Source organism: Apteryx rowi, unplaced genomic scaffold, assembly GCF_003343035.1.
Source record: "Apteryx rowi isolate R43461 unplaced genomic scaffold, aptRow1 scaffold_0, whole genome shotgun sequence".
NCBI classification, from domain to species: domain Eukaryota; kingdom Metazoa; phylum Chordata; class Aves; order Apterygiformes; family Apterygidae; genus Apteryx; species Apteryx rowi.
In genome coordinates this window covers 10514190-10541550 of record NW_020447195.1, presented here as the reverse complement: position 1 = coordinate 10541550, position 27361 = coordinate 10514190, and the positions used below count along the sequence as shown (strand labels likewise).

The following is a 27361-nucleotide window of genomic DNA, read 5'->3' as shown; positions in this document are numbered from 1 at the left end:
CCATCGCCGCCGCCATGAACAAGAAGAAGAAGCCGTTCCTGGGCATGCCCGCGCCCCTGGGCTACGTGCCGGGGCTGGGCCGCGGGTGAGGCCCCGCCCGAGCCCCCCGGACCCCTGCCGGGCCTGCCTCCCCCGCCGCGGCCTTCCCCGCCCGCCCGCGGCCTTCCCCGACCCGGCGCCCTCGCGACCCCGCAGCCCCGGGCCCGGGCTGTGCCCGGCTTCGTGCCCCGCCGCCCATCGCCGTCCCCTCGGGGCAGCCCGTGCCCAGCGGCCCCGCCGCGCCTGCGYCGCTTTATTAAAGTTCTGCTCGTTCCGGGCGATTCGCAGCCGCCCTTTAGCCAGGCTTCTCTTACCGAAATGCGGACCTGGCGCTGCGGAGAAGTTCGAGGGTCTTTTTAAGCGCTGTCAGCCCGCAGGAGTGTTGCCACTTCACCGGGGTTTGCACGCTCACGTAGTCGCGTATGTGCGTGGGGGCCTCGTTAGCAGTCATTAAATTAGGGGCCTCTGTGCTGGCGATTAGTGGGTGAAAAAAGAGGCAGGTCTCAGCAACGTGTGGACAGCAGGATTACCCTGTGGCGGTGGGGAACTGTGGTGTTCTGGGGTGACACTGGATTTTCATCCTTGTTTACCCTGTGATGGTTTAYTTTTGTCTTTACTTTGGGATGACTCATCCCTGGGGACAGGGACACATAGATCCTGTAGGTTGGGCCCTGGAAAGTGTTGACTAGCTGAATATGGGGCTTCTGAACAGCCCCGATCTCTGCCGCCCACCCCCGTTGTGTGTACCTTACAACCTGCAGGGTGTGTGTCGTCTTTTTTGCTGCATCCCATTGATAGACACATTTTAAAAGAGACTCTATCCCTGGGTACAAGGCGACGGATGGCAGGGAAGTGAGCAGGACAGCATGGTTCCAGTATCTTTATCAATAAAGTTATTCCTATAAGAGGACAGTTGGTTCCAATGGGTTTTATGAACAGTAGGGGTGAGGACTGGGTAATACCATCCCTGTGAACGAAATGATTTTTTTTATTGCTTGTTTTAAAGTAATTTTGACAGACTCTGTGTAGTGATTGTATTGCTGCGTTCTAAATAGCTGCTACTGGTTTATCAACCCAGAGCCACAGGTTTCACTACCCGGTCTGATATTGGCCCGGCRCGTGATGCCAATGACCCGGTGGATGATCGTCATGCTCCGCCAGGGAAAAGAACTGTTGGGGATCAAATGAAGAAGAATCAGACAGCTGATGATGATGACGAAGATCTGAATGACACCAATTATGATGAGGTGATGTGTTAATCATCCTTCAGGTGTTCTTCCCCTAGTGGAAGAGGAGCCCATTAGCTCCTTGCTCTCTTGCCGTGAAACCCTGGATTAGCTGAAGACACAAAGCCAGAATTTCCTATAGTCAGCTAACAGCACTTCCTTTTTCCTTGGGTTGTTCTTTTATTTTTGTTTTTTATTGGGACCCCATTATACATAATGGCACAGTGCTTGCAGATTTTTGTTTTGGCATTCATCCGTATATTGTGGTTTAATTATATATACAGAGCCCTGAGAGTCTTGGGAAGAAATCCATAAATAAAGTATTAGTTTAAGTACTTTGTGGGATGCATCTTTTATGCTCCTGTAAAAATGAAATCTGAGCTCTTGTCCTTTGACGTATGTCTGTCTTTGTGGCCTGTGTAGTCTCTTGTGTTTAAATCCCACTTTGGTTAGTTAACTGTTGTGTTACTCCTTTTGTTTGGTTTCAGTAGTAAAATTTTTGGGGTAATGGAGGAAAGTGGCTTTTATATACTGGGATCTTGTTTATTGCTTAGTAGAAAGTTTTGCTGTTGAAATGGTGTGGGAGAATAAATGTTTGTGGTAGAGGAAAGTTGTATTAAAGGGATGTTTTAGTGTGATGCAGTGTTACTGGGAATAGTTTGCTCATGCATTTTTCTTTATTCTGGATGACTGTTGGCTGTACCAGGTACATAAAAAGGGTTCTAAACTGAGCATTCTATTTTTTATTGTTGTTTATTTTGTTCTTAGTTTAATGGGTATGCTGGGAGCCTGTTCTCAAGCGGTCCCTATGAAAAAGATGATGAGGAAGCAGATGCTATTTATGCAGCTTTGGATAAAAGGATGGATGAACGGAGAAAAGAAAGAAGGTAGGATTAGTTACAACACTGGCGAGGAGTGTTTTTGAGTTAGTCTGTGTTTCAGAGTTTTCTTCTACTTCTTCCATTTTTCAACTCAAATTTTGACCTTATCTACTGAATATGTTTTCAGAAGCAGATACTGGTTTTATTTGTTTTAATGCCTTACCTTAGACACTGTTGCTGTAAAAGCTATGGATATTTGGCACAACTTAACCTGAGCAGATGTTAGTGCTTGTTGCGTATTTTCTTCAGTGGTGGATTTGGTTTAATTGCTTCATTGTAATTCATTAGGGAGATGCTGAGCTAATGTTTCTGACATATTACATGTTGCACGACACTGGAAATTGCTACAAAAGTCATCTAATGCAGATGTCTTGTAAACCAGTGAGTGTCACTTAATTTTTTTTTTTTTTTTAAAGTTTATTACCTGGCTTACAGGTAAGTGGAGGTTAAAGAGTGAAGTTCATTTGGCTACAAATGTCTGTTTTCACACTTAATATTGTCTTATTTGATGAGGTATTTAATTTGCTGTCATGATAATGATAGTATAAACTTGGAATAATAATTTTTTTAATTCCTTACCTCTGATCAAACACATTTTTCTATAATAACAACACTTTGTTTAAAGACTTGTGCAGTGTTACTTTGAGTATAACTTCAGTACTCCTTTTCCTAAGGGAACAACGAGAGAAAGAGGAGATAGAAAAATACCGTATGGAACGACCCAAAATTCAGCAGCAGTTCTCAGACTTGAAAGTAAGGAAAGAATGTTTTCTTAAATGTGACTTCTGTCTTTGTGACGTATGGGACATGGATGCATGTTCTGCATTTATTTGCTCGGATCTTGTCTGTTAGCATGCAAGTAGTTTGTTGTTCTCCAGATTAAAATTACTTTTTGGTGAGGAAAAAAACCCCTGTTCTTGGCTTGAAACTATCTTGAGTATCGCAGTATAATTTTTAGTCAACACTTGTAGATAATATAGTTGATAGTGCTCATTTAAATTAAAGTGGTGATGGAATCTGCAGTAAATGATAAAGCAGTATTATCTTTATTGATAGCTGTAGTCAAAATTGTGCTCAGAGTTGATAGAAGTAGGTGTTTTATCAGCTGCTTTGTAGGGGCATGTGAGAATACAGAGATTCTTTCTGTCTGAGCACTTTTCTTGTGGATACGCAACATAATGGAATCTATGCAAATTTTGGTGATAGGCTTTTGTTTTGTGCTTTATTGTGACTGTTCTAATTAGTCCTCAAGAGGATTTTAAGCTCCCATCTTTGAGGGACGGATAATTTGTTAGTATTAGAATAATAGTTGAGAAGGATCTCCTGAATTTAAATCTTCTATTAAATAAAATGTATCATTAAAACTATCCCCAGCTTCTATTGTTTAGCACATAAGAATATAATGTTCAGTGCTGCAGGCACTGAGATTAATCTGAGTATTTGTAGCACTGAGTTTAAAAACAAAATTGGTATGGAATCCCAGCCTGGACTAAGACCAAATTCTGATTAAATGCACCTAGTTCTTTGGTGTGCTAGATTTAAAAAAACAACAAACAAAACAACTGATCTTTGACCTTAAAGCTTTTAGTGGGTCTATAATTATTTCAAGGAAAAAAAAAAAAAAAGGAATATGAGCAGTTAAAATAAAAGGAACAAGTTTCTAAAATGAATGATGTTGACAACTCATGTTTTTATAGAGGAAGCTAGCAGAAGTCACAGAAGAAGAATGGCTAAGTATTCCGGAAGTTGGTGATGCCAGGAACAAGCGTCAGAGGAATCCTCGTTATGAAAAACTGACTCCTGTACCTGATAGCTTCTTTGCAAAGCATTTACAGTCAGGGGAGAATCACACTTCTGTGGACCCCCGCCAAACGGTGAGCATAAAAGCAAACCTGATGAAGGTGTGGTCCATCCCTAATAAGTAAAGATGAGGGTTAAGCTGTCCCTTTCATTAGTGGCATTTGGAAAAAAAGATACGTGACCGAAAAAAAAAGGCTGTAGTTTGTGAGCCTGTCACAGGAATTGCTGGATATTAAATTCCTGTGCTTGTTTGAATCTTTGTGCATTCCCATTGCTAGACAAAACCTGAGGATGATGGAGGGGGGGGRAAAAAAATGGATCTCATGCTAAATATGGAAGAARATGTTTTTGTCTTTCTCTGGATGTAGAATGGTAATAAGGAGCTTTAGTGAGCATAATCAATATTTTTGTAATAGCTGAAGATTTTTGCAAACATGGAACAGCAAATAAAGCTCAGCTTCCCCTAATGGCTTGCTCTGACCAGGAGTTTGTTCTAAATTTTTTTATTTTCAACTGATGGTAAGGCACATAATTTAGTTCACTGCTCTGTGGCTGCAGGCTGGCTGTAGAAGAAGCTGCTTGGCACTGAATTGGCACCAGGTGTCCATGTGCCTTCTTAATAGATGTTCTTGTTTAAATGTGCTGTTTTTAGATGCTTGTACTCATAATCTTTCATTTACTTTCTCATTACATATTTCACTGACTTGATTAAGCTTGTGTAATACCCTATGGATTTGCAACACCTGTATGAGAATTGTGTTGTGATTCAGGGAAGCCACTGTTCTGCTTGTATTGTCATCAGTACTAGGGAGAATTTCAGAAGCACCTGTGGGATTTTGGCATTTATATCCTGTAGTCACTGAATAGGAGCAGATTGGCTAATAGCTTGAATTCTTTTTGAAATCGCGGAAGAGATTTTGGAACGCATTTTTCTCTTGTTTTCAGCAATTTGGTGGCTTGAATACCCCATATCCAGGGGGCTTGAATACTCCATATCCAGGAGGAATGACACCAGGCTTAATGACACCTGGGACAGGTGAACTGGATATGAGGAAGATTGGCCAAGCAAGGAACACCTTGATGGATATGAGGCTAAGCCAGGTAAGGAGGACACTGGAAAGCAGGATTTGTGGCTGGTGTACCCAGAGTTGGTGGTATGTGGCTGGTTTTGAGGCCTGGTTTTAGAATACCTTTTTATTCTTTTGGGCATTAGATACAAGAAATATAGCTCACTTGTGCCCAGAAATAATTTTTCATCCCTCCTCCCTGAATCTCATGTCCTCTACGCTTACAGAATTTCCTGAGAGATGACAGTTTGCCCCTGGATTCTTGGTCGTTACGGGAGAATAAACTGTCATTCCAAAAGTAGACTTCAGACAAATAGCACTGGTAGTTTTACCACAGGAAGCATCCCTTCTGTCATACGTAGGGATATATGCAGGACAAAATGCTCCTGAAAATACTACTCTTAGCGTATTGTTGGCTTGCATTGTTTTTCTTTGATTTCCTTCCCCCCCCCCCCCGTCCCCCCAAATCCAAATCTGGTTCAGACTGAAAAGATGGGCTTTAGCTGGCAGGGCTGCAAGGCCTTTTTGTGACCGAAAGCCAAGCTCGGTGTTTTCTGGATTTTCAGTGGTGCAAAATGCTTAATCTTAGTCTTGTATTTTAGAAGTGAAAACAAAGCTAGTGAGGGCTTATGTTTTTCCTCCTGCTTGGTTTTGGTAACAGATAAACATCTAGGGGGCTTTTGTATGGCAGCAGTGTCTTTTCCTGTCTTTAATGCGTGCGGGCAAATAGCGATGCTGAGAGTGGTCCTTTCAGTAGTGCTGGCTTGACTTTCCTAGGTGTCRGACTCTGTGAGTGGCCAGACTGTAGTGGATCCAAAAGGATATCTGACAGACTTGAATTCAATGATTCCCACGCATGGAGGAGATATCAAGTAAGTTTAAGAAGGATTAGCTGATTTAGCCTTTTAGTAATGGCTGTGTTTCTGCATATGAATGGAAATCTGAGTGGATGGTTTTCAGCTTACCTTGAATTTGTAAAAGATGCTAGATGAGTTTTGGAGGACGAATTCTTTTAACATGAGGTATGGCACATGCTTTCAACTGATTTATTTAGGGTCTGACTGGGATATGTTAATTGTGAGAGTAGTTTCCATTCTATCCCTGGACTAACGTGCCAGACAGTGATGGCCATGCGTGGCTGCCTGCCAGTCAGGAAACAATCTGATTAATTGTACATTCATACAGCTAATTTAGGCTTGACTGACTGCTGAAAACCTCTGTAACTTGAAGTCTGACACCTATTTGCATAAAGAATTGCTATTTAAGTCAAAGCCATATGTGCAAGTGTTGGTTTAAGTGGAGTTTTAACATGAACACTTGTGCTTATTGGCTTTCAACTGCAAGTGCCCAACTGCAATTCCTAAAAAATCTTATTCAAATAGTCAGCCTTCTTTGTGACCTTGCTGTGTTAATCTACATTCTTTGTAAGCTTGTTGTGGTAGTATATAATGCATCACCAGTATGGAAAAGTTTGAGATCTTAGTTACTGTGCATCTGAGTGTCACTGTGAAGAACTGGCTGTAGAGCACTTACTGATTCGGGAGAGTTGTTTACTGGCGTGCTGAAAACTTTCCTGCCTGTCTCTCCTCCTTCACTAGTGACATCAAGAAGGCGCGATTGCTCCTGAAATCTGTACGAGAGACCAATCCTCATCATCCGCCAGCCTGGATAGCATCAGCCCGATTGGAGGAGGTCACTGGCAAACTCCAAGTAGCTCGGAACCTCATCATGAAAGGAACAGAGATGTGCCCCAAGGTCAGAATCGTTTTGCTTCCCTGTTGATCCTTGCAGGGCCTTAGGAAAAGGTTGCGGTTATGAGAGGCAGCATTTCTGTTCAGCTTGTATCAGGTATAGCCTGATACAGTTTCGTTATCTGTAGTTTTAAAAGAACAAGTTTAGCTAAAGGCTCTAATTTTAAGCTCCTGTTCATAGCACCTGTTTTGATACAAAGGAAGGTTGTTTCTCTTTCCTGACAGAGTGAAGATGTTTGGTTAGAAGCTGCTCGGTTGCAGCCTGGCGATACAGCCAAGGCTGTTGTGGCCCAAGCTGTCCGCCACCTTCCACAGTCTGTCCGGATATATATAAGAGCAGCGGAGCTGGAGACAGACATCCGTGCGAAGAAACGTGTCCTTAGGAAAGGTGAGAACTTCTGCAGCTGAGGAGAACAAACCCTTTATTAAGTCTACCTCTGTGGGTATTGTGTTGTAAATTGTTCCGGATGTACCTTTAAGTTTTAAAAGTGTTTTCTTTTTTGCCTCCTTGGTGAGCGYGCAGTTGTTAGTGTGCCTTAATGATGGAACTTGCTGCTGTTGAGTCGAAGACTGGAGTTCATGTAGCATTTGTGAAACTCCTAGGCAGAGAGCTGCTGTTGCTGAGCAATTGCAAAATGCTATTTCATTTACTAAAAACAATTCCAACTTGAACAAAATTAGAGGGATAGAGGAAAGCAATTAAAAGGTGGTGCTATAAAGGGAAAATGGTGTTCTGCATATCTTCTCATGCTATGTTTCGGAAAGGATATCAGATTTTTTATTTGAGTTCCAACTTGTCCATAACCTGGTAGAGGCCACAAATGATTTCTGGTGGAGGAGCTTTAGAGGCCTTGGGGTTCTCATGTCAGTGGTCCAGTGGGCCTTGGGATTTACTTTAGCATAGTAATTTCTATATTCCTGACAAATAGCTTTTCTCTGTGGTGCTTACGCAAAGCCTTGCATCTTTTATCCTATTGCACTCAGAGGTTTTCCTCTTTTGTGGAATTTATCATTTTTCCAAAACCATGTTCTCTTAAAACATTCTTTCCTTTTGTTACCCTGAATCCAGATCTTCCTTGCAGKTTCATAGCATTAATTCTTTGATTACTTGAAGCTATTGTGCCCGTATTAGTAGAGTTTAAATCTTTCATGATTATTGAATTGTATCAATTATTTCTTGTGACTTTAATCTAGACAGGAAAAAGAAAAGAATCTGCACTTAACATGTTTACTGAGTCTATGTGCAGCAGTCCACAGTATTAAATGACTTGGCTTCAAAGGGAGTAAATTACCTCCCACCTCTTACTAGCGCATGTAAATTGCTTATCTGTGGTGAAATGACCTCTTTATTGTGTGTGTCAACATATGGATAAGAGGTTTGCATGTCAAGGTTGCTGGTGTTGTACTTGAACTTGCAAGAGTTCAGATATTAACTGCGGTGTTGCTTTTTAAATTTTCATTGGCTAAGCAGTGCAGTCCTCTGGAGTGTCACTACTGTTGTGAAACTGTGTTGTTTYGTGAGAAAAACACGTGAGCAGAAACAGATTTCTGAGTCTGGCTTGTGCAGGAAAGCATCTTGTGCGTTAAGTACTGAGTCTGGTTGTTTTTTGCTTTAAACATTGTGTTTTCTCTTAGAAAACACCTTGTGTCAGTTTTCGGAACCATCTATGCAAGCTCTGACACAAAGCTGTTCGTGGAATGGAGTATGGTTTATCATGCTGTTTCTAATTTCTGTAGGTTAACAGTCAGCTTCATGGCACTTCTAGACTGTCTAGGAAATATCAGAAATCTGATGGTTTGAAAGTGTTTGCATGCGTGGCCTTAGATAACAGGCAGTTTAACCCAGTATTTATCCAAAAATTAAAAAGGCTGAATGCCAGGTAACATCACTGAAGTGCAGTCTTCCATAATGTATTTTGCTCTTCTGTCCTTTGCCCGTGCATATTCCTACCATCCAGCAGAACCTCTAGAGTTTTTAAAGCCTTTCTCTCACTAGAGACAGCAAGCTGTGTCTTAAAATACATTTTGAGGTGTTGAAATTGAATGCTGTATCTTATGAAAACATGCTCTGTCCTGCTGACTGGTGCTTTTGGCTCTTGCAGACTGATATAACTCACTTAAAATGCTTCAGAAAAATCTCCTGCTGCTGCAGACTCTATGAGGAACAGTTAATGCCCAAATCCTCAGAGCATGCTAATTGTAAATATTCTATGTACTTCTGTAAAGCTCAGATGTGCTCGGAGGTTTGGGCTCAGCAGTGTGCCTTGGCCATTGCAGGAATAATTAAAGGAGCAGCATTGACCAGAAGCCTAGCTGGTTTCAAAGTATTTTCAGATGCATCTTCCCACCCATATTTGTGGTCCTACAGTTATACTTTTATTGAAGGAGGATATGTTCTGTTCTCTGTTACTATAGCACACTTGTGTATCATCACCATGGAAGCAATGCAACTAATTATGCACTAAGTGTGGTTATCTTTTGTGTAAGTTGTAGTAACGAAAGGCTAAAAAAAGTTTATTTAATTTCTCAATGTCACTTTAAGATACAAGGTTATGAAAAGGCAGGCTGAGGAAAGCTGCTGTTTGGAGTTTAATGCTTTGGACGGCGCATCTAAGACAATCTGCCGAGAACGAAGTTTCTGCCAGGAGTAGAAAATGCTTGGACAAGATTAAAGAAGCCTGAAAGACTCTTTGTTAGATGGAGCCCAGATTGGATTACTGAGAGAACACTCTGAATTCTGTGGCTGGGGTTGTTAACGTTGCCTGCGATACCTTTAAGCTTTCCTGCATCCTTTTGTTTTATTTTTGGGTAGTGGGTCTAACTTTTTGGAAAGCTAAACCAGTATCCATTAAGCTGTCAGTAGATGCTTACAGGAAAACTCGATTGTGAAGGTATGTTTTCAACAATTAAGGAAGAGGGCTGTTATTGGTTAAAATCAAACTTTTTTTTTTTTCTGAAGGGAAACACAGCATTATTAGGCTCCCCAATTTTTAAGATCCCATATGTGCTCATATGTTTCAAAATGTCAGATCAAATAAGGGTTTTATAGATTTGTCAGGTGAGCCCTGTTTGTACAGGATATGTAATATGTCTTAATGCAGTTTCTGGAGACATGGAAGTTGTAAAGAATGTAAAATTCTTTATTAGAGTACTGTAGAACTTAACCCTTGCATATGTGGGATTTTATACCAGGTTGGTATGTTTTAAGAAAATGTCTTAAATATTGATCAGGGTCCAGAATTTCCTTTGACCATGCTGAGACTTGAGACTCTTCAGCTAGGTGTTTTACTAAAGAGGGTGCAGTTACAGTTTGTACAGGGGAAGGCCCTTGGCTCACCAAAACCTGTTTCCAGTTGAAATTATTAAGTAAGTTTTTATTTTCTGGTTTTAAGTTCTCATTTGTTGAAGTCCATAAGAGATAATGTAGATACTGCTATTAAAAGTATTGGTGCCAGTAGTATTTTAAGCTAGTTTTTTTCAGTTTGTTCTTCTGTCACTGCTAGAGAAGGAAAAAGGTCTTTGTTTGGGACGAGTATAGTTCCCACACTTTTCTTTTTCAGGAAACTTCATCTGTATTTTTTTGGTAGGCAGTACTTTTAATGTATCATCTTTGAAAAATATAGCTCTCTTTATGTGAATCATGATAAAGTAGTTTACCAATTATTTTGCCTTTCTAGCCCTTGAGCATGTTCCAAATTCAGTGCGTTTGTGGAAGGCAGCAGTGGAGTTAGAAGAACCCGAGGATGCCAGGATCATGCTGAGTCGGGCTGTGGAATGCTGTCCAACTAGTGTTGAAGTAAGTTTTAAAAAAAGTAAAATACCCCCCCCTGCCCCCCCCCCCATATATAGTGCTTTAGGATAGTGATAGACTTTGGAAACAAAAGGCAGGTGAATGCGCTCCGAGTTTTCTACCAGACGTTTTATGCCACAGTCGGAAGGATGTGATGAGTAGTGGACTGTGTTCTTTTTCTGCTTAGTTAATTGTCTGGTGGTCATTATATGCCTCATTTTCTTGTGTAATTGTTATGTTAGTTATGCCAATAGACTGCTGTGCCTGCAGCAGCCGATTAGCCATGTTTGCGTTCATGTTTAGTGCTTTGACAGTTGTGAAAACAAGCATATGTACAGCTTAGGAAACTAAAACAATGCTATTTGTTTCTGAAACATTGAGCCAAAGAATTTTAAGCTCAGCTGTTTAAAAGGTGATCTGGACAGAAAATATTAGTGCAGCAGCCCAGCAAAGAGAAGACAATATCTAGTAATGATTAGGATTTAACTTTAAGGACAGTAGTAAACTCTGGATGTACTGTTTCTACATGGCATTCTGCAGCCTGGTTGTACTACGTGATGAGGACTGTTGCCAACTTGTGGCAAACAGCATAAAGCTTCTTATCTCTTCTGGGCTGACACTGCTGTACTGAGGCGTTGTCATCTCCTTGTTCTAATCTAAAATACATCCTTTGTTGCTCTGTAGCTTTGGCTTGCACTGGCAAGACTGGAGACTTATGAGAATGCTCGTAAAGTCCTAAACAAAGCCCGCGAGAATATTCCAACGGATCGTCACATCTGGATTACTGCTGCCAAACTGGAGGAAGCCAATGGAAACACTCAGATGGTGGAGAAAATCATTGACAGAGCCATCACCTCTCTCAGGGCTAATGGTGTGGAAATCAACAGAGAGCAGTGGATACAGGTATTTGCTTGCTTGGTCTCTTTTAGAGACCTGGATGAGCTGAGCTCTCTAAATTTGGTTTTGAAGGCTCCTGATGCTAGGTATTATGAAACAGTTATTTTGCAGTAGGCTTATCAGTGGAGGTCTGTGACGCCTGTGAAAATTCAGTGAGCGAGACTACAGAGTCTGCTGGGGAGGACCAAGTCTGTGGTTAAGTGATGCACTGTGTGTACTGAGCTGAGGAATGTTTGGTTTACTTCTCTCTTGGAAAATAAGCAGCTTCAAGTTGAAGCAGCTGCTGCCTTAAGTAGGATAGAGATTTTAAGCCCCTAGTGAAGCATTTATGTATTTTTTGCATGTGTCTTTATTGGGTTGAAAGGTATGTGTTTGCCAAAAAGGTCTTTGTCAGACTGTGGTAAGAAGTCAATATAAATGTTGCATCTGCAATAGCCAGAAAATAGTCCTTTATTGGTCTGTAGTCCTGAGGCTGTGCGAAGTAGTCAGAGCTGGCACGTGGAACCACGTTGTACAGTAACATTTACAAAACAGCTTGAGCTTCCTGAGTTAGTAAGTCACCTGAAAGACTCTTGCCATCTAACTGGCTTGATCAAGTTAAAAAACCTCTCTTTCCTCCTCGATGTGTTCTGTTGCTATGTTCGAGCATAACTGTTTTAACAATTTACTATTTAAATTACTTACAGTGGGTCAAGGCAGCAGAGTGTTCTTGGCATGGTGCTTGAAAGAGTATTGGTAATGAACAAAGTATTTGATATTAAACGGATATCCTTGTTATAATCTAAATGAATTATAACTTTCTTTACAGCACTAAAACAATTAACAGTTAATTTCAACTTATGTAAAAGGAGGAGGGGACCTCTTGTCATTGTCTTCTGAAATTCCTTTTCGGTGCTAGAATTGTTCCATATTAGTCATTTGATCGGAGATCTTTTTAACAAGTTTAAGCAAAGCATGCTTGGCCTTCCAAGAACTTTACATGTCAGGAAAAAGCGTTCTTCCGTGTGTGCTCTGGTGAGAGAGGCTTTGCACCCGTAACTTAACAGTGGTTGAGTGTTTGTTTAACCTCAGTTGTTGTTTAGTGCTTTCTGAGATTTGAGAATCAATCCAAAGCTGAAATAGGGTCGGTAGTTTTGATGTTAAGAAAACATTCTTCTTCTCAAATGTTTCTTCTCAAATCTTTGCTGCTTTTTTTCCACTAAGTTCCTGCTTAGCCCAGCCCAGGGAAAGTCAGCGGGGTGGTAAGAAGACACCTCTCGGGCCGGAAAGGTCATGCGTTGTCCCACTTTTTCTTTCTCAGTGGATGCTGTTGACAAGCTATGTTTCTCTAACAACTTTTGGTTGTTTCTGTATATACAGCTACAGCATCTTCAGAGTGGGTGTAGTCTCACTAGTTAGTGTCAAGATATGATTGAGTAATGTTTTTAATATGGTACCGACCCACGGTGTCCATATGTTTGCACTTGAGTTGCTGTTGCAGAATCTAATGTCTTCTATACTGATTTCTCGAAAGGAACAATGGTCTACTCTTGTTTCTAGGATGCTGAGGAATGTGATAAAGCTGGAAGTGTGGCCACATGCCAGGCAATCATGAGAGCTGTCATTGGGATTGGGATTGAGGAAGAAGATCGGAAACATACCTGGATGGAAGATGCAGACAGTGTATGTTCAGCTGTGCTGTTTTGTTTTCTTTGAATTGGGGGAAATGAAACTGATGCCTGGGAAATGACATGTTTTTTGTCCATGAAAGTGGATATGATTGGCCAAATGCAGACAGATGTTCTGCAAATTTGCTTCTCGGGGTTGGTGTATTATGGAGCTTTTTTCAGATCTGGATTTTTCCTAAGCAAAAAGTTGGTGATTGTGCTGGATTGTTTGCCGCTTGTTTTGCGATGTCAACAAAGATTGCAGTCTGGTCAAAGGAATTTGGAGTTGAGCTTGAAAGCATGGACACTGTAGCTCAAGAGTTAATGTAAGAGTGTACAGAGGACTTGGTAAAAGTTTTACCAGGCTTTCTTTGCTTTTTGGGAGTAGTTTAAACATGCACTAAAAAGTAAATTATATTTCAGCAGGGGAAATGTCCGTTTCAGCAGCCTTGAATTAGGCTAACTGCAGAAGGTGGGCATATGCTGAGGTGCTTATAGTTCTGCCTGTAGAAAAATGAAGTGCAAACATTTGTGAGCCTTTACAATGTCCTGATAATTTTTCAAGTTGGCCTGTGTGTCAGTCCCACTGAAAGGCCAGTGATACTTGTGCCCTGATAGAGGTATATTTTTATAAAAAGGAAGCAGGGAAGAATTTTGTAAACTGGTAATTGCTATTCAGTTACCTATAATACCCTAATTTAGCTATTATTCAGAATTGTTCAGCTCTGTATTGAATTATGCATGTGTCATTCCATTATACCCTTCATTCTGATCCAACCCTAAACTAACTTAGTTGTGATCTGTTTTTGTTCAGTGTGTTGCTCATAATGCTTTGGAGTGCGCCCGAGCAATTTACGCTTATGCCTTGCAAGTTTTCCCGAGCAAGAAAAGTGTGTGGTTACGAGCAGCTTACTTTGAAAAGAACCACGGAACTAGGTAAGCCTGCTGCATAATCCTTGGATGGAGGGGTTCATACTTCTTGTTACAGTGTGGTAGATTGGGCAGGTCAGAAAGCTACAAGATCAATCATAAAGCTTTGTGTTGCCCAAGCAGGGTTAGTTCAGTTGGTGAAAATGTTGTTTGTGGATCTGACCTTCTTTCTTGTGGTCGGAGCATCTCTGACTTTTTCTAATGAAGGCTTCTCATCTTTGAGAATGGATTTCTAGAAAAATGTGGGAATACAGAGTGACAAATCACCTAGAAATACAGCACGTGTTTCATTTAATTTCCATAAATAAACTATGTGATCACTGAAGCTGTCTGAGCATCTCTGGCATCTTTTTGATTAAACATATTGGGAATATGTATCAGACAGATTCTGAATTAAGAGTGCTGTTATACTGTCTGTGGTTCAGGCTTCTTATTTTAAAGTTCCTCATAAAATTCTGTCAAATGCATTTGAAACTTTCTTCCCAAAGTTTCTGTGTAATAGACCACTTAGGCATGTGGAACTGACCCTATTGAAGCCGACAGGGCTTGTGTGTATAAGTGACTGCAGACAGTGAGTCACCCCCCCACCCCCATCCCCGTTTTTTTTCCCCCCTTTCTTTTGATTCTGTTCTTACATTTCCTGATGGTGGCTGACTTTTAAGCCCCTTGTTCTGCTTGAAAAATATGTTTTCTAGAGGATGAAAAAAATTAGTAAGATTAATCCAGCTTCGTGTAATAATTCTGAAAAACTTCCTGTCTCAGTTTCTATTCGGGTTTGTTTAGAAGAATGGCTCTTTCCAAGACAAATGAGATGTTTTCATGTAGGGTCTTTCCGCAGGGGCTATCAAACAAAGGTGTCTGAACAATGAGCCGTTTGTGGAGTGCTGATTTCAGAACTCTTGTGAAAAAAGACCCCACCCTCTCCTTGTTATGAAACAACTTATCAAGGTTTACAATGTTGGACTTTGCAACAATATTTATAACGTTGAGTGATAGTGGAAATGGTGTGTGAGAGCTCCCATTTGGCAGTATTTTTGAATGATTGTAACTTGCTCTTTCTTGTCTCAGAGAATCCTTGGAGGCTCTTCTGCAGCGAGCTGTTGCTCACTGTCCCAAAGCAGAAGTGCTCTGGCTCATGGGAGCCAAATCAAAGTGGCTGGCAGGAGACGTGCCAGCGGCCAGAAGCATTTTGGCCCTGGCTTTCCAGGTGGGTATGTTAGACTTGTGTGATGGTGTTTAGCGTGACTGTTAAAGATGAGGGAGTAAACTTTTTCTGTGGATGCTCACCTGATTTCTGCCCTCTCCCAAAATGAGGGGGCTTCCTCTGTTCTTTAATATTTTGTATGGCAAAAAGTTCAAATAGAGGCAAGCTGGAAGCAAGAGTGTATTACTCCTTTTAATAGTGCTACTCCAGGTTCCTGAGTTCACAAACCATTAATTTTACTGGGTTCCCACAAACCCTAGTCATGGATCAGAATCGCCTTGTCTTGGGTTCTCTGAAAATGCTCATTTGAGAGTGGTGGTCTGCCCTAATTAGTGAAGTCACTGCGCTATCCATAACCCGTAATCCATAGCAAAATGAGGGGAGTCATTCACCAGGCACTGAAAGATGGGCAGAGCGATACAGTTCTAACATTGGGAGTGAGGCCTCAAAAGCTGAATGACAGCAGTTATTTGCTCCTGAAGAAGAAGGTTAAAGATATTTGTTTCCTAAATTTGTTTTTGGCGCTTTCTGTTACCATTCTGAAGACTCCTTAACATGGTTGCCGCTGAGATGACTTGTTTTGGAGTAGTGTTCACAGACCTCAAAGGGGAATTCAAGGTTTTTTATTTTTTTATTTTTTTTGTTCAAGGGTAATAAAACGAGGGTCTCACTGTGACAGACTTTATGATCTTTTTGGTATTTAAACTGGAAGTTCAGAAGATCAAGCATTAATGCTTTTCAACAACTGAGAGGCATCCAACTTCTAAACTGGCATGTATCTTTGTGTTGCGCATCTGTTTTGGAGAATTTCTATAAACTTCAAAGGTCAAAGAAGATTGGGAGGAGCTTGAACTGGAAAAAAAAACCCTAGTGTGGATTGACAAAGCTCTGATTTCAATTTTAATCTGAATCAAAYGAAGGATTAAATCTGCTGTTGATTCATTGTATGCATTTGTCTGTCATTTTATGTTCTTGCAGGCCAACCCCAACAGCGAGGAGATCTGGCTGGCTGCCGTGAAGCTTGAGTCAGAAAACAATGAATACGAAAGAGCAAGGAGGCTGCTGGCGAAAGCTCGCAGCAGTGCCCCCACCGCAAGGGTAAGGATGTGTGAAGGGTGGAGAGACCGAGACCTCTCTTGGCATGGGGGAGTCCAGGCGGAAGGAGGAGTTCCTTCAGTTATGTGGCCTCGGCGACTGACCGGATGGCTCCCTGCCATTGCCTCTGCAGGCGTGTGGCAGCTTTGTATAGCTATACAGCAAATTGCGACATAAAATCAGGGCATGATGGGATCAAGTGAAGGGTTTCAGGTTTTTTGCACAAATGGCAAAAGTCAGGAATTTCCCAGTTTACAGCTGTTTGTAGATTGATCATGCTGCATAAAAGCCTGCCTTGGAAAAAGGGGAGAAAATACTTTCACAGATAACTCACTTATGCTTGCTGGGCTAACGACAATGCTAGTTTGTTGTTTACAGTTACACTCCTGTGTTTATCTCCAGAGTTGCATCTGGTATAATAAACTGTCAATTTTCAGCTGTTCATAGAAAACAACTTAAATTAATTGGAGTAAAAGAGAAAAGATCTGGTTTATGTTACAAGGAAATGAGTGTGGTGGTGTGTTTTGTTTTTTTTTTTCTTCTTCAAACTTGTGCTTCATTCTTGATCTCTTAAATTGTCCTTTTCCTCTGTCAGTCAGTGAGCTTCTGCCCAGTTGGGGCAGCTGAGGTTGAATCTCTTGTCAGACTTGATGTCTCTCTTGCTGAGTCAGAGGTGGGGGGAGTTTGGGAAAGAGGAGGACAGGGGTCAGAGTAGCTAAACTGCCTTCCATCTCTAAGTTTTCTCACAGCTGTAACCTCCATGCCTCATTAGAAGGAAAGACATTTGAGGACAGAAAAGTATATTTACTAGCTTGTAATGAGCAGGACATCAGCTGCGACTTAGRGCCATAAGTAAGAAAGGGCGGTCTTGGTAGCCTTGGGTGTAGGCGTCCTTGGAGGGAGATCTGGGTGTGCTGATGAAGCTGGCAAGCAAACTCAAATTTATGTACTTGGATATGCCCTAAAAGCTGTGCTCTTTGCCACAGATATTATATAACTGTCAACTCTCTGCTAATAGTTGAGATAGATTGTCTGATCGCACTGTTCCAACTACTTTTTTTATTTGCATTTACCTTTCTCATTGTTCTGTTCCCACCGTTACTTAACTCTGACTTTTTTTTTCCTTCAAACTGTAGCAAATCAATAACACTTCAATGAATGTTTGAAACTGAGAACCCTCTGCATTGACAGAGTAATGCTTTTCCAATGGCTGCTAGTGATAAACAACTCTGGTTTGTTCTTAGGTCTTCATGAAGTCTGTGAAGTTAGAGTGGGTGCTTGGAAACATTGCTGCAGCCCAGGAGCTTTGTGAGGAAGCCCTGAAGCACTATGAGGACTTTCCCAAACTGTGGATGATGAAAGGACAAATAGAGGAACAAAAAGAACTGGTAGAGAAAGCACRGGAAGCTTATAATCAAGGGGTAAGATGTATGTTATTGCAAATTTACTTTGCATTTCTGGTGTGGAGAGATGTCTGTCTTCAAAGCAAAATGTAGAAGAGCTCTGTTCCAGACCAACTGGAGGTGTGATTTTTGTTCTGTTATAGCAACAATAATGAAGAAATTATTAGGACTTTGAAATAATTAGCAAAATTGCATCTCTTATCCCACTACCTATAGGCAAAATTCGCTTTTTTTGCTTGAGGGAGTTTGCTCTATGCTGGACTCTGGTAGGAAAAGAAAGCTCACTGCACAATAATTCTTTAAGACCTGTAAGGACCGGCTTAAAAGAAAAGCCTGTTAATAAGCTCTTAGATATACACAGTGAAAGGAGGTGGCCTACGCAGCACTCGTGTCTCTCTTAAATGATTATTGATGTCCTTGCACGTGAATGCTCCTGAAAATCATCAGCCATGAAAGTAATATGGAAACATGTTCATTGCTGCCAACTGTGGTATCCTATTGATTGCCTTGGCTTCAAAGGCAATCTGCATATTCTGTTGCTGTGCTTGAGTTGTGTACGAGCTGTCTATCTCCAGAGAGAGCACAAACTGTGTGTATTGTTAAAGGAGGTGTATTCTTTCTCTTGATACATGGATAGCTCAGTCATACTTGATGTATTACTTGTTTCTTTTGGATATGGAACAAACCAGATTTTTGTACTGTTCTGAACCATAAGATTAACTAGGAGAGATTTGAGTGGTGTAGTCAACTTCATCTCGCCTCTTCCAAATTCCCCAGGAAGATGGGGAGCGGGGTGTTTCTTTAGGGATTGTAAGAGTTTGCAAATCTACAGACTATCTAAGCTTTTCCTTTTTTAAACAGTTGAAGAAGTGTCCCCATTCCATACCCCTATGGCTCTTGCTATCCAGGCTGGAGGAGAAAGTTGGGCAGTTGACGAGAGCAAGAGCCATCTTGGAAAAGTCTCGCCTAAAGAATCCAAAGAATCCAGATCTCTGGTGAGTTGTGTGGATGTGAACTGAATTTGAGCTATGAGACCAATGCATTCTTCAGGTTAACCGTTTTACATCTTCCCAGCAATTTGAGCAATTAAGACCAGGCCCATCCTAGCATTTCCTCTGGACTAACAACGACTTTGACTTCCAGAAATGCTCTGGTGATCCTTGCTAGTACATAAGCATTCTAAGGAGTTGGGGACCAGTTACTACTTTTACTGATAGCTGTAGTGTAGAGAGTTTGAAAACCCAGGGACCTTTCACTTCTGTTTTAGTCCCTTTCTCAGATTTTTTTGTTCTAAGCTATTACAGAATAGAGGTCATAATTATTTATTTTTTAACAGTGAGCAATGGGAAGATGTCAGTCATCTGTATGTAGTCAGAGTATGGGCAGATGTTTGTAATTTCTCAGGTCCTTCATGTGACTCTTTGTTTGTTTCTACATAATGAATATGATCTCGTAAATATTGTCATTGGGTCTCTTCCTTACCAGGTTAGAGTCTGTACGATTAGAATACAGAGCTGGGTTAAAGAATATTGCAAATACTCTGATGGCCAAGGCATTGCAAGAGTGTCCCAATTCAGGTAAGCTGGAGATATAGATATATATGTATTTATTTATTTTTRATCTCAAACACAGTTATATTTTCTCAGTAGAAAAAGGTTCATCTTTTTCCAAGATGTCCTTTCTGGCCAGGTCTCAACATAATATGCTTCAGAGAGGTATCAGTCATCCTCTTGCAAAGGAAATTTTTAGGGTTTTTGAATAGTCCCAGATGCTTTGTGCTGTCTCACACCAGAGAGGTCATGGGTGTTGGTGTTGGTCCCATTTTGCTGAAGTATCCAGGGTATTATTGGGTCTGTTGTCTGCAGTTTATTCCTAGGTTTCCTGTGAAACATCTCAGATATGTGTGGCTTTTCTCTGAAGCTAGTAGAAGTCTGCAAAGGAAGAAGTGCCAAGGTTTAAACTTGACTTCCAAGAGTTTGTAGTTAGGAAGTTCAGTGGAAAAAGGATGGGGTTTTTCCGTGTCTCATTGGAGTATAGCTGGCCGGAGAAGACTTCCTGTTGTTGGTTTGCCTGCACTGGTTGCACTACTGATGAGGCCTGTGCGCTTAAAAACTTGCGTGACAGCAAGTCTCACAGTCCTCATTAGTGGAGCATGTACCACAAATGTTTAGTCCTGCTTTCTGATTATTTTAACTACTTTAGAACAAGGCATATAGGTCATATAATCTAAATCAATTGGTTCAAACCAGCAGTAGAAATATTTGCCTCTTGGGATGGGAGGAGAGAGTGCATGATACTTCCTTGTTTTTTGGCAGAATTGTTGGAAGGCTTAATTATTTAAACATGTTGATGTCTTTGGAGAGAAGATGTTGCATAACTATAAAAAACAGCAGTCTGCTGCAGGCAAGCCTTTCTAGTTTGCCTTCAGGCTGGGTTTCGAAAGGTGTTTAATTGGCAGGTGCTGAAGTTCCAGTGAAATAATTGGGAATTAAGTGATTTTTAGGATTTGATAAACTCATTCCAAGCTGCTCACTGTGAGAGTGGGTCAACAAAGCAATACCACACAAGCCCCACTTCTTCTGAATCGCCTAGCCTAACATTTAATGTGTTTGCCACCACGGGCCTTGTTACAGAATCTGCATGTTGCTGTGGAAATAAGCAGCAGGATCTCAGGTTTTTTTTTTTTAAATAAAATAGCTTTCAATTCTATCTTAAAATTCTATAAACCAAAATAAAGGCCTGCTGGAATTAGCAGGCCAGGCACCTACAGTCATGTAAACCAGAGACTTTCATTGCTGAATTGCCGTTGATTGCCAAATTGATTTCCAATTGCTTGTGCCTGATTTAGGCGGACTGTACAAAGAATGAAGCTGAAATACAAATGGTGTTTGTGTCCTCAGCTGGCCTGAAAATAGAGGCCTGAAAAATGTGATTTGACTGTATATGAAAAGAGCAAATCCTTGAAGGCAAGGAGGAGAGCGTTCTGGTCCAGTCTGTCACTGCAGTCATTGAAGCTTGTGTATATTCTCATGGTGCTGTTTATGGGAAGTGAGAGCACTTGCTGGGGTCCTGGCAGACAAAAGCTTTCAGGCTCTGCTTTGCAGTGATCAGCAAGTATCGTTGGCTGACGTGAGAAACTGAAGATTTCATGCTCCTCTGAGCGTGTTTCCTTTTTGGCTTTTGGCAATGAAACGAACTAGGGATGAAGCCCAGTTTTCTTGGACCTACTCTTGACTGCTCTCTCCTTCATCATATGTGTGGAGACCCAGCATCAATAAGACCATGGTGCTCTTTGGCACCTTTAAAACTGTTTCCAAATGGTGTACTTTGCACCTTTTGGGGCAACATCTGCCACTGTAGTTTCCCATTCAGACAAACTGATACCTTTCAGTTCTTATATCCTGGTTTAACCTCCATTGTTTTGCTGCTTGTAATGTCTTATCTGGAAGTCTTGAGCTCTGGGTTACTGTCTGCTAGCACAGGGAACGCAGAAGCTGCAGGAAGGCTATGGTACAGAAACATTCAGAACTGAAGGTCCACTGTGGTGGAAGCAGTAGCTAAAAGTTCAGGAGCGCTGAATGAAATATCCATGCAGAAAGGGTGCTTGGGGGTGAGATTGGAGCAGGGGGATTGCATAACTGATGGGATGGGGGCAACAGTGCTGCTTGTTTTAGAGAGCACTGGCCTGGTAACAGGGTGGGGAGGGTAATCTCTGAAATAACACAATCTTCCTACTCGACTTGTTTAAGGAATCCTGTGGTCAGAGGCAATTTTCCTTGAAGCACGACCACAAAGAAAGACCAAGAGTGTGGATGCTCTGAAGAAGTGTGAACATGACCCACATGTCCTGCTGGCTGTGGCCAAGTGAGTTCCCAAGCTTATTGCAGTAAAAATACCCTTTTTTGTGTGGCTGCATCTGTGATGAAATATTGCACTCAAGCAAGACCATGTGATTCTGACTGCAGCAGCTCTAATAAACCTCAAAGCAAGTAGCAGCTCTTGAGCTGCCTCCTAGTAACTGTGCAAATCTGCTCCTCTCCCTTGATTCAAAACTGGAGATCTCCACCTGCCCTCAAGCTGTTGTGGTGGGTCTGGGACTGCAGTAGAGACAATATGTTCTCACTGAGTCCTTTTCCAGGGTTGGCTGTTTGCACTCTGTGAAAACTGTTATCTTTGTGTTGCTTGTATGGCACTTGAGCATGCTTTCAGATGAGCTAGAATTACTTAACTTCTATGGGATCTGTTTAAGTATTTGTGAAAAAGGGGACAATTTTTGCTGGTTATTGTCCAGTTTTTGTGGTTGACAGTGTGTATTCCTGATCTGTTCTCTCCTTACCCTAATATCTTTTGGTGGTGTTGTGTTTTTTGTTTTGTTTTGTTTTTTTTTAAATTCTGAGCTATAGTAATGTGCTCTTCTAGTCTTCTCCTTTCCTAAATTTCTGCTTTGTCAGTTTTTTTTCCCCCAGTTTTGGCCCTTTCTGGAATGCAGACTACTAGTTATGCTGTAGTTTGCTTCTAAATGGGAAGGCAATCTACTAGGAATTGTCCTGTTGCCTAGATCAAGTTGAGGCTTTCAGTGATGAAAAACTGTCATTAGAGTTGACTCATGCCATACCCTGTCTGATCTGATATGTAAAGGGCTATTAAAACAGTATCAGAAAAAAAATTACTTTTCTCCCTTTGTGAATAGCAGAAGAGGTTAATGCAAGAAGCATGTTGCCCAATTCTTTCACAACTCTTTTTTATAAGCCAAAGAAAACTGTAGGATACGCTCCAGTGACTGCAACACTGGGTTCTGCCAGATCGTGACAGCTGACTTGTTCAGCTTTAGCTGCAAGTGAGAAAAATGTTAACTTTTGCTTTATTGAAACTGATTCTGGGCACTTCCGATGCAATCTCAGTTTAGCGGCTAATCCCAACACAAACAGTTTCTGCCTCCCATCAAGACTTGCATGTGGGTACAGTACATACATGGTCTGTCACACAGTTATGAAAAACTTTGTTAAAAATAAGTAAGTTTCTGTAAATGGCTACTACCTGCAGGTGTTTAGCCTTTCTGCTATCATTGTTCATGCTCTTTTAAATCACAGTTTGTTTAACACTGAACAATCAAGAGTATTATAGGGCTTAAAAACAATCACATAAGCTGTATAATTTTATGGCTGGCTAAGCTCTTTATGAGGGATGGCTGTCTGATTTGATAAAGACTTTACTAGTTCAAATGAACTCTTTTAATGTGAAGGAATGAAACCAATAGACTATTGACTCAGCTGGCTAATTACTGGGGAGAAATTTCAGCACTCACAAGTACCTTTTTGAAATGGCAACAGCCAGGCTGAGTGCCAAGCTGGGATCTGAGTATGGAATCTGTGTGCTTGCCCTTCCTTGTAAAAAGTGAGGCTCGCAGGATAGGTCTGTTCCGTTAGAGCTCAGTAACTTAGTGCATGTGAACATGCGACTCCAGGCTTTTTAAGCAGACTTGAATAAAATTTTCAACTGTTTAGAAGTTATTTAATTGTTAAATGCTGAAGCCAACTTAAAATACTAAGAATTTGGAAGAGGGGGAAAAAGATGTAGGTATAAGATGCTGTCTAGGTATAAGATGCTGTCTCTTTCTACACCAAATCTGAAATAGCGGTACTGAGCAGATGAGTTAGCAAAGATTATGCTCAAAGAACAGTACTTCCCTTCTCTGGAATGTCTGTCTCTTCCTTTGACTGGGGTGTCAGAATGGATGGAGAATAAAGAAGAAGCAATGGATGTCTCTTTTAGTCCTCTAATGTCTCCTCTCTTCCCAGAGGATAGGACAGTTGGCAGATGTCTACAAAATCTGCTGTTTCCATTTTGGGAGAGGCAAGAACTTAAATATGTGTAGGACCTTTAAGTTTGAGCACTCGCAGATTGCTATGTTTCTCTAAAGAGGAAATTTGGCTACTAACTTTTGCTTTTCTCAAAAGGTTATTCTGGAGTGAGCGTAAAATAACTAAGGCCCGAGAATGGTTCCACCGAACAGTGAAGATAGACTCTGACCTGGGAGATGCCTGGGCTTTCTTTTACAAATTTGAGCTCCAGCATGGCACAGAGGTGAGTGTGCATCTGGGAAGAGGGAGCTGTTCCCCCAGCACAGACACGGGTGGGGGAAAGTATCAGGAATCCCTTCCTGATGTTGGTTGGTCAGTCCTGGGAACTGCTGCAACACTGGGCTGAGCCTGTTGCTTCTGCTGCCTGTGTGGCTCAAAGATCAGGAGGTGAAGGCTGTCACGCCTGGTCATGAATGAACATGAACGGGCATGTGTGGTGTCATCAGCTGAATTGTCTTTCAGGCTGCTTTGCTGTCCACAGTCATGCTAGTTCGTGCAAAAACATATGAAATCAATCTTCCTTCTGTAAGACCCAAGCCTTCTGGTAGGAGAAGACTTTCCTGTAGTTATGATGCTGGATTTGTGTAACTAGTCCTGTTTCTTTACAAGTTTCAAGTATGGGTTGCATGTGAACACAGCCATTAGAACAGTGTGTTCTAATCTGTTACGGTGGTTTTTACTGCCTCATGTTACTGAAATGATGGGAGTGTTTATCTTCTGACTTCAGAGAGACCTCTCACTTGACATATCTCMTGCAGTGGTATCACAAAGGAAGTTCCTGCTACAATTTCTTTAGTGTAGCCAAGACTTGCTTGACTATAACTGGGCCAGTTTGTTCAGCAAGGCAGGACAGTTGCTGCCACCGATCTTTTAACTCAGGCTTCCCTGTTGCCTTAAAACAAACAAACAAAAAAAAAACAATCTTTGGATGAGTGTTTACTTTAGAAGGGGATTGTTAACTTTTTGGCTCTACGCTGGAACAAACTAGGGCATTAAGACACTTGCAAACGACTGTTTCCCTTCCTTGTAGGAACAACAAGAGGAGGTGAAGAAACGCTGTGAGAATGCTGAACCCCGCCATGGAGAGCTCTGGTGTGATGTCTCCAAGGATATAGAGAACTGGCAGAAAAAGATTGGAGAGATTCTTGTACTTGTGGCAGCCAAACTTAAAAATACTTTCTAGAGTGTGCTGACTCAGCTGCATCAGTATCTCTGTAGGACTAGTCTGTCTGCTTACCTGCTTTCAGTGCATTTGCCCTTACAGTGGACAGATTTTAGAGGACAAGAGATTGGTGGCAGTATGAAAGATCTGTTTTTTTCCGAAAGAAAAAGGTCTGTTTCCTTCTCTTCTTCCTGAGGTAGTGCTCTTGGCTCACACGGTGCAGTCATCAGCTATGTGCAGCACAGATGCCTCTAAATTCTCTCTGAACATTGCTGCTGGGGCACATGTAGGAGAGTTGAGCAGTTTTGATGCTCGATTGGCATTTTCATTTTGATGCCTGAATCCCCTCTGTAAATATGAGCCCTAATTATTGCTTGTTTGGTTGCTGATGTTTAGCAGCTCCTCTGGTTTCTTCCCTAGCATGAAGTGTCCATCCTGCCACCCTTTGTGCAGTTTCTTTAGTGTTTGGCCCATCTGATGCTGGCTCTTTGTCAGCAGATCTGTTGCTTTGCTATTTAAATACACCAAATTTACTCTGAAGAGATGAGTGGAAGTCTGCTGGGGGGAAGGCCAGGCAGCTGAGGAGACCCTTTTCTTGGCCACAAGTCTGATTTGACTTTGTCTCCTCTGCTGGCAAGCTGCAACACAACTCAGAAGATTTCCTTAAACCTGAGCAGACGAAGCACTTTGTGAAATTCAAGAGCATATTTTTAAAGACCTTTTTCTCAGCTTTTTTTTAAAATGTATATGGTATAACCTTATTCTTTTAGGTGTCTGATTTCATTAAGCACAGTGGTATTTTAAAGTAACACGGCAAAATATAATAATCCCTAAAGGCCCTTTTGTAGGAGTTGACCTTTCATTAGAGCCATTGAGAGACTGCATTTTTAAGGTCATAACTGTTTTCAGTCTGGATATTTGGGATGACTCTTCAAGTGCATATGGTAAAAAGCAAATTCATTGGAGGAAGAGCTTTGTGTTTAGGACCCTTTATCAGCTGTCTTAAGTGTTTTGTTTTTTTTATACTTGTGATCTGTATTACTTTGACCCAGAGAGTCTGACTTTCTTGTGATCATTCTTTCAATGAAAAACTGTAAGATGTCTTATATATTAGGATCTAGCAAAAGTGTTCAGGTGTGTGTATGTGTGTTATATAGTGTATTTAGTTGAAGAAAACCTTATCACTTGCCTGGAAAATATGTATAAAATAGTTTGTTTTTTTTTTTTTGTTTCCTTAAGTTCTCTTTGAATGCGGTCTTGCACTATCAGTGGGTCTGATAGCAGAAACCTGTGAACTTATCAGGCTCCTACCACTCTGTACAAAGATGTTGGAAATATATCTGCCAGGGGTGGTTACACCAAGCTTTTCCTACATCCTTTTGCCAAAAGTAACATCATATTTGAGAAGCCCATGTCTTAAAAAAAACGAAGTAGAAATGGTTGGCCTTGAAGCAAAAGTCGGTTTTCTTTTTGGATTTATAACTGAAACTCTTGTGCTCTCTTGCATAGCTGGTGAAAATGTGTGAAGCTGCATTTTGATTAAGAAGGGTGTAGATCACGGATGCCCTGTGGACTTGTAGTTTTCCAAAGGTGAGTGAGAGGTGTTGGGAGTGGAGAGACTCTTGTGCAGAGGTTTATGGCATCATTGGTATCTTGGTTCGCTTTTGTCCTGTGTGTGGGCTCATGCAGGGAGGAAGGGGGGATTTCAGAGAAGAGAATGGAGACATCAGTCTGTAGTGCTGCAAATAAGGACTTGGTGGACATGTGGGAGAAAAAAATATTGAAAAATAATTGTTCTCCATCTGTACAGTCCTTCATCAGCCCATTTTGCTTCTGCATAGCTTTTACTTTGCCTCCATGATGTCATCTCTGTAAGTTCTCAGACGTGGGAACTGTGTCCCACTGGTTTGGGAAGTGATTATGGCATTTCAGGTGCAGTGGCACTCTATAGTGAAGAGCTTGGGAAAACTGAGTGCAGACGGTGTATAAATTCCTGTGCCCTGCAGCAAGACCGCCCAGTGGTGCCCAGTGGTGTGGATTTAAGGTGGGGAAGGATGGCTGAAACTGTAGAGACGTGGTTCTTGTTGCTGGAGAAACTCCCAAGTTGTGGAGAGTGTTTGGAGCATCTCACTCGAGCCAAATGCCCACTGGTCAGGATCTGTCTGTTTTCCCTGCCCCTCGCTCAGGTGGCAGCACCTGGCATCTGCTAAGGATTTGTTGGGCGAAGGCTCCCCTAAGTGCACAGGGGTTGAGATGATGCAAGGGAAGAACTTGCTGGGGAGTTTTTTTATGGTCTGTGACCGGAGAGAATGTTTTCCAGTGCTGTGCTGCGCACTGAGATGAGTTGGAAGACCTGGGCAGGGGGAACTGTACCAGATGACGTATTTGTTTCCTGGTGGCACCGAACTCCTTTAGCCACCTGCCCTTTGTATCTTTGGCCTTTTCCTTCCTGTGGCCCAGGGTTATTAGATTCCTTTTTTAGATAAAAGGGATCATCAGTCTCGCAACCTTTTAATGTTTGTAGATGTCTTCACATTTTTAATGGATTATGGTACCTATAAACTTTCTCTGTGTATAGAGCTCAATAAACAAGTTATATGGGTCCTGTC

At 41.5% G+C, this 27361-nt stretch overlaps 1 protein-coding gene across 1 annotated transcript; it reads left to right on the top strand.

Annotated features, from left to right (window-relative positions):
* Positions 1–6: 6 nt before the first annotated feature.
* On the top strand, positions 7–27361 carry PRPF6 (pre-mRNA processing factor 6). The gene is made up of 21 exons (XM_026073313.1): positions 7–85; positions 1118–1286; positions 2034–2152; positions 2821–2899; positions 3844–4020; positions 4892–5047; positions 5791–5885; positions 6612–6768; positions 6990–7152; positions 10442–10560; positions 11239–11457; positions 12991–13113; positions 13912–14033; positions 15096–15234; positions 16210–16329; positions 17571–17747; positions 18591–18724; positions 19215–19306; positions 21479–21593; positions 23687–23813; positions 24621–27361. Exons 1-21 carry the CDS (start codon positions 15–17, stop codon positions 24771–24773), a joined length of 2826 nt encoding a protein of 941 aa, XP_025929098.1. The 5' UTR covers positions 7–14; the 3' UTR covers positions 24774–27361.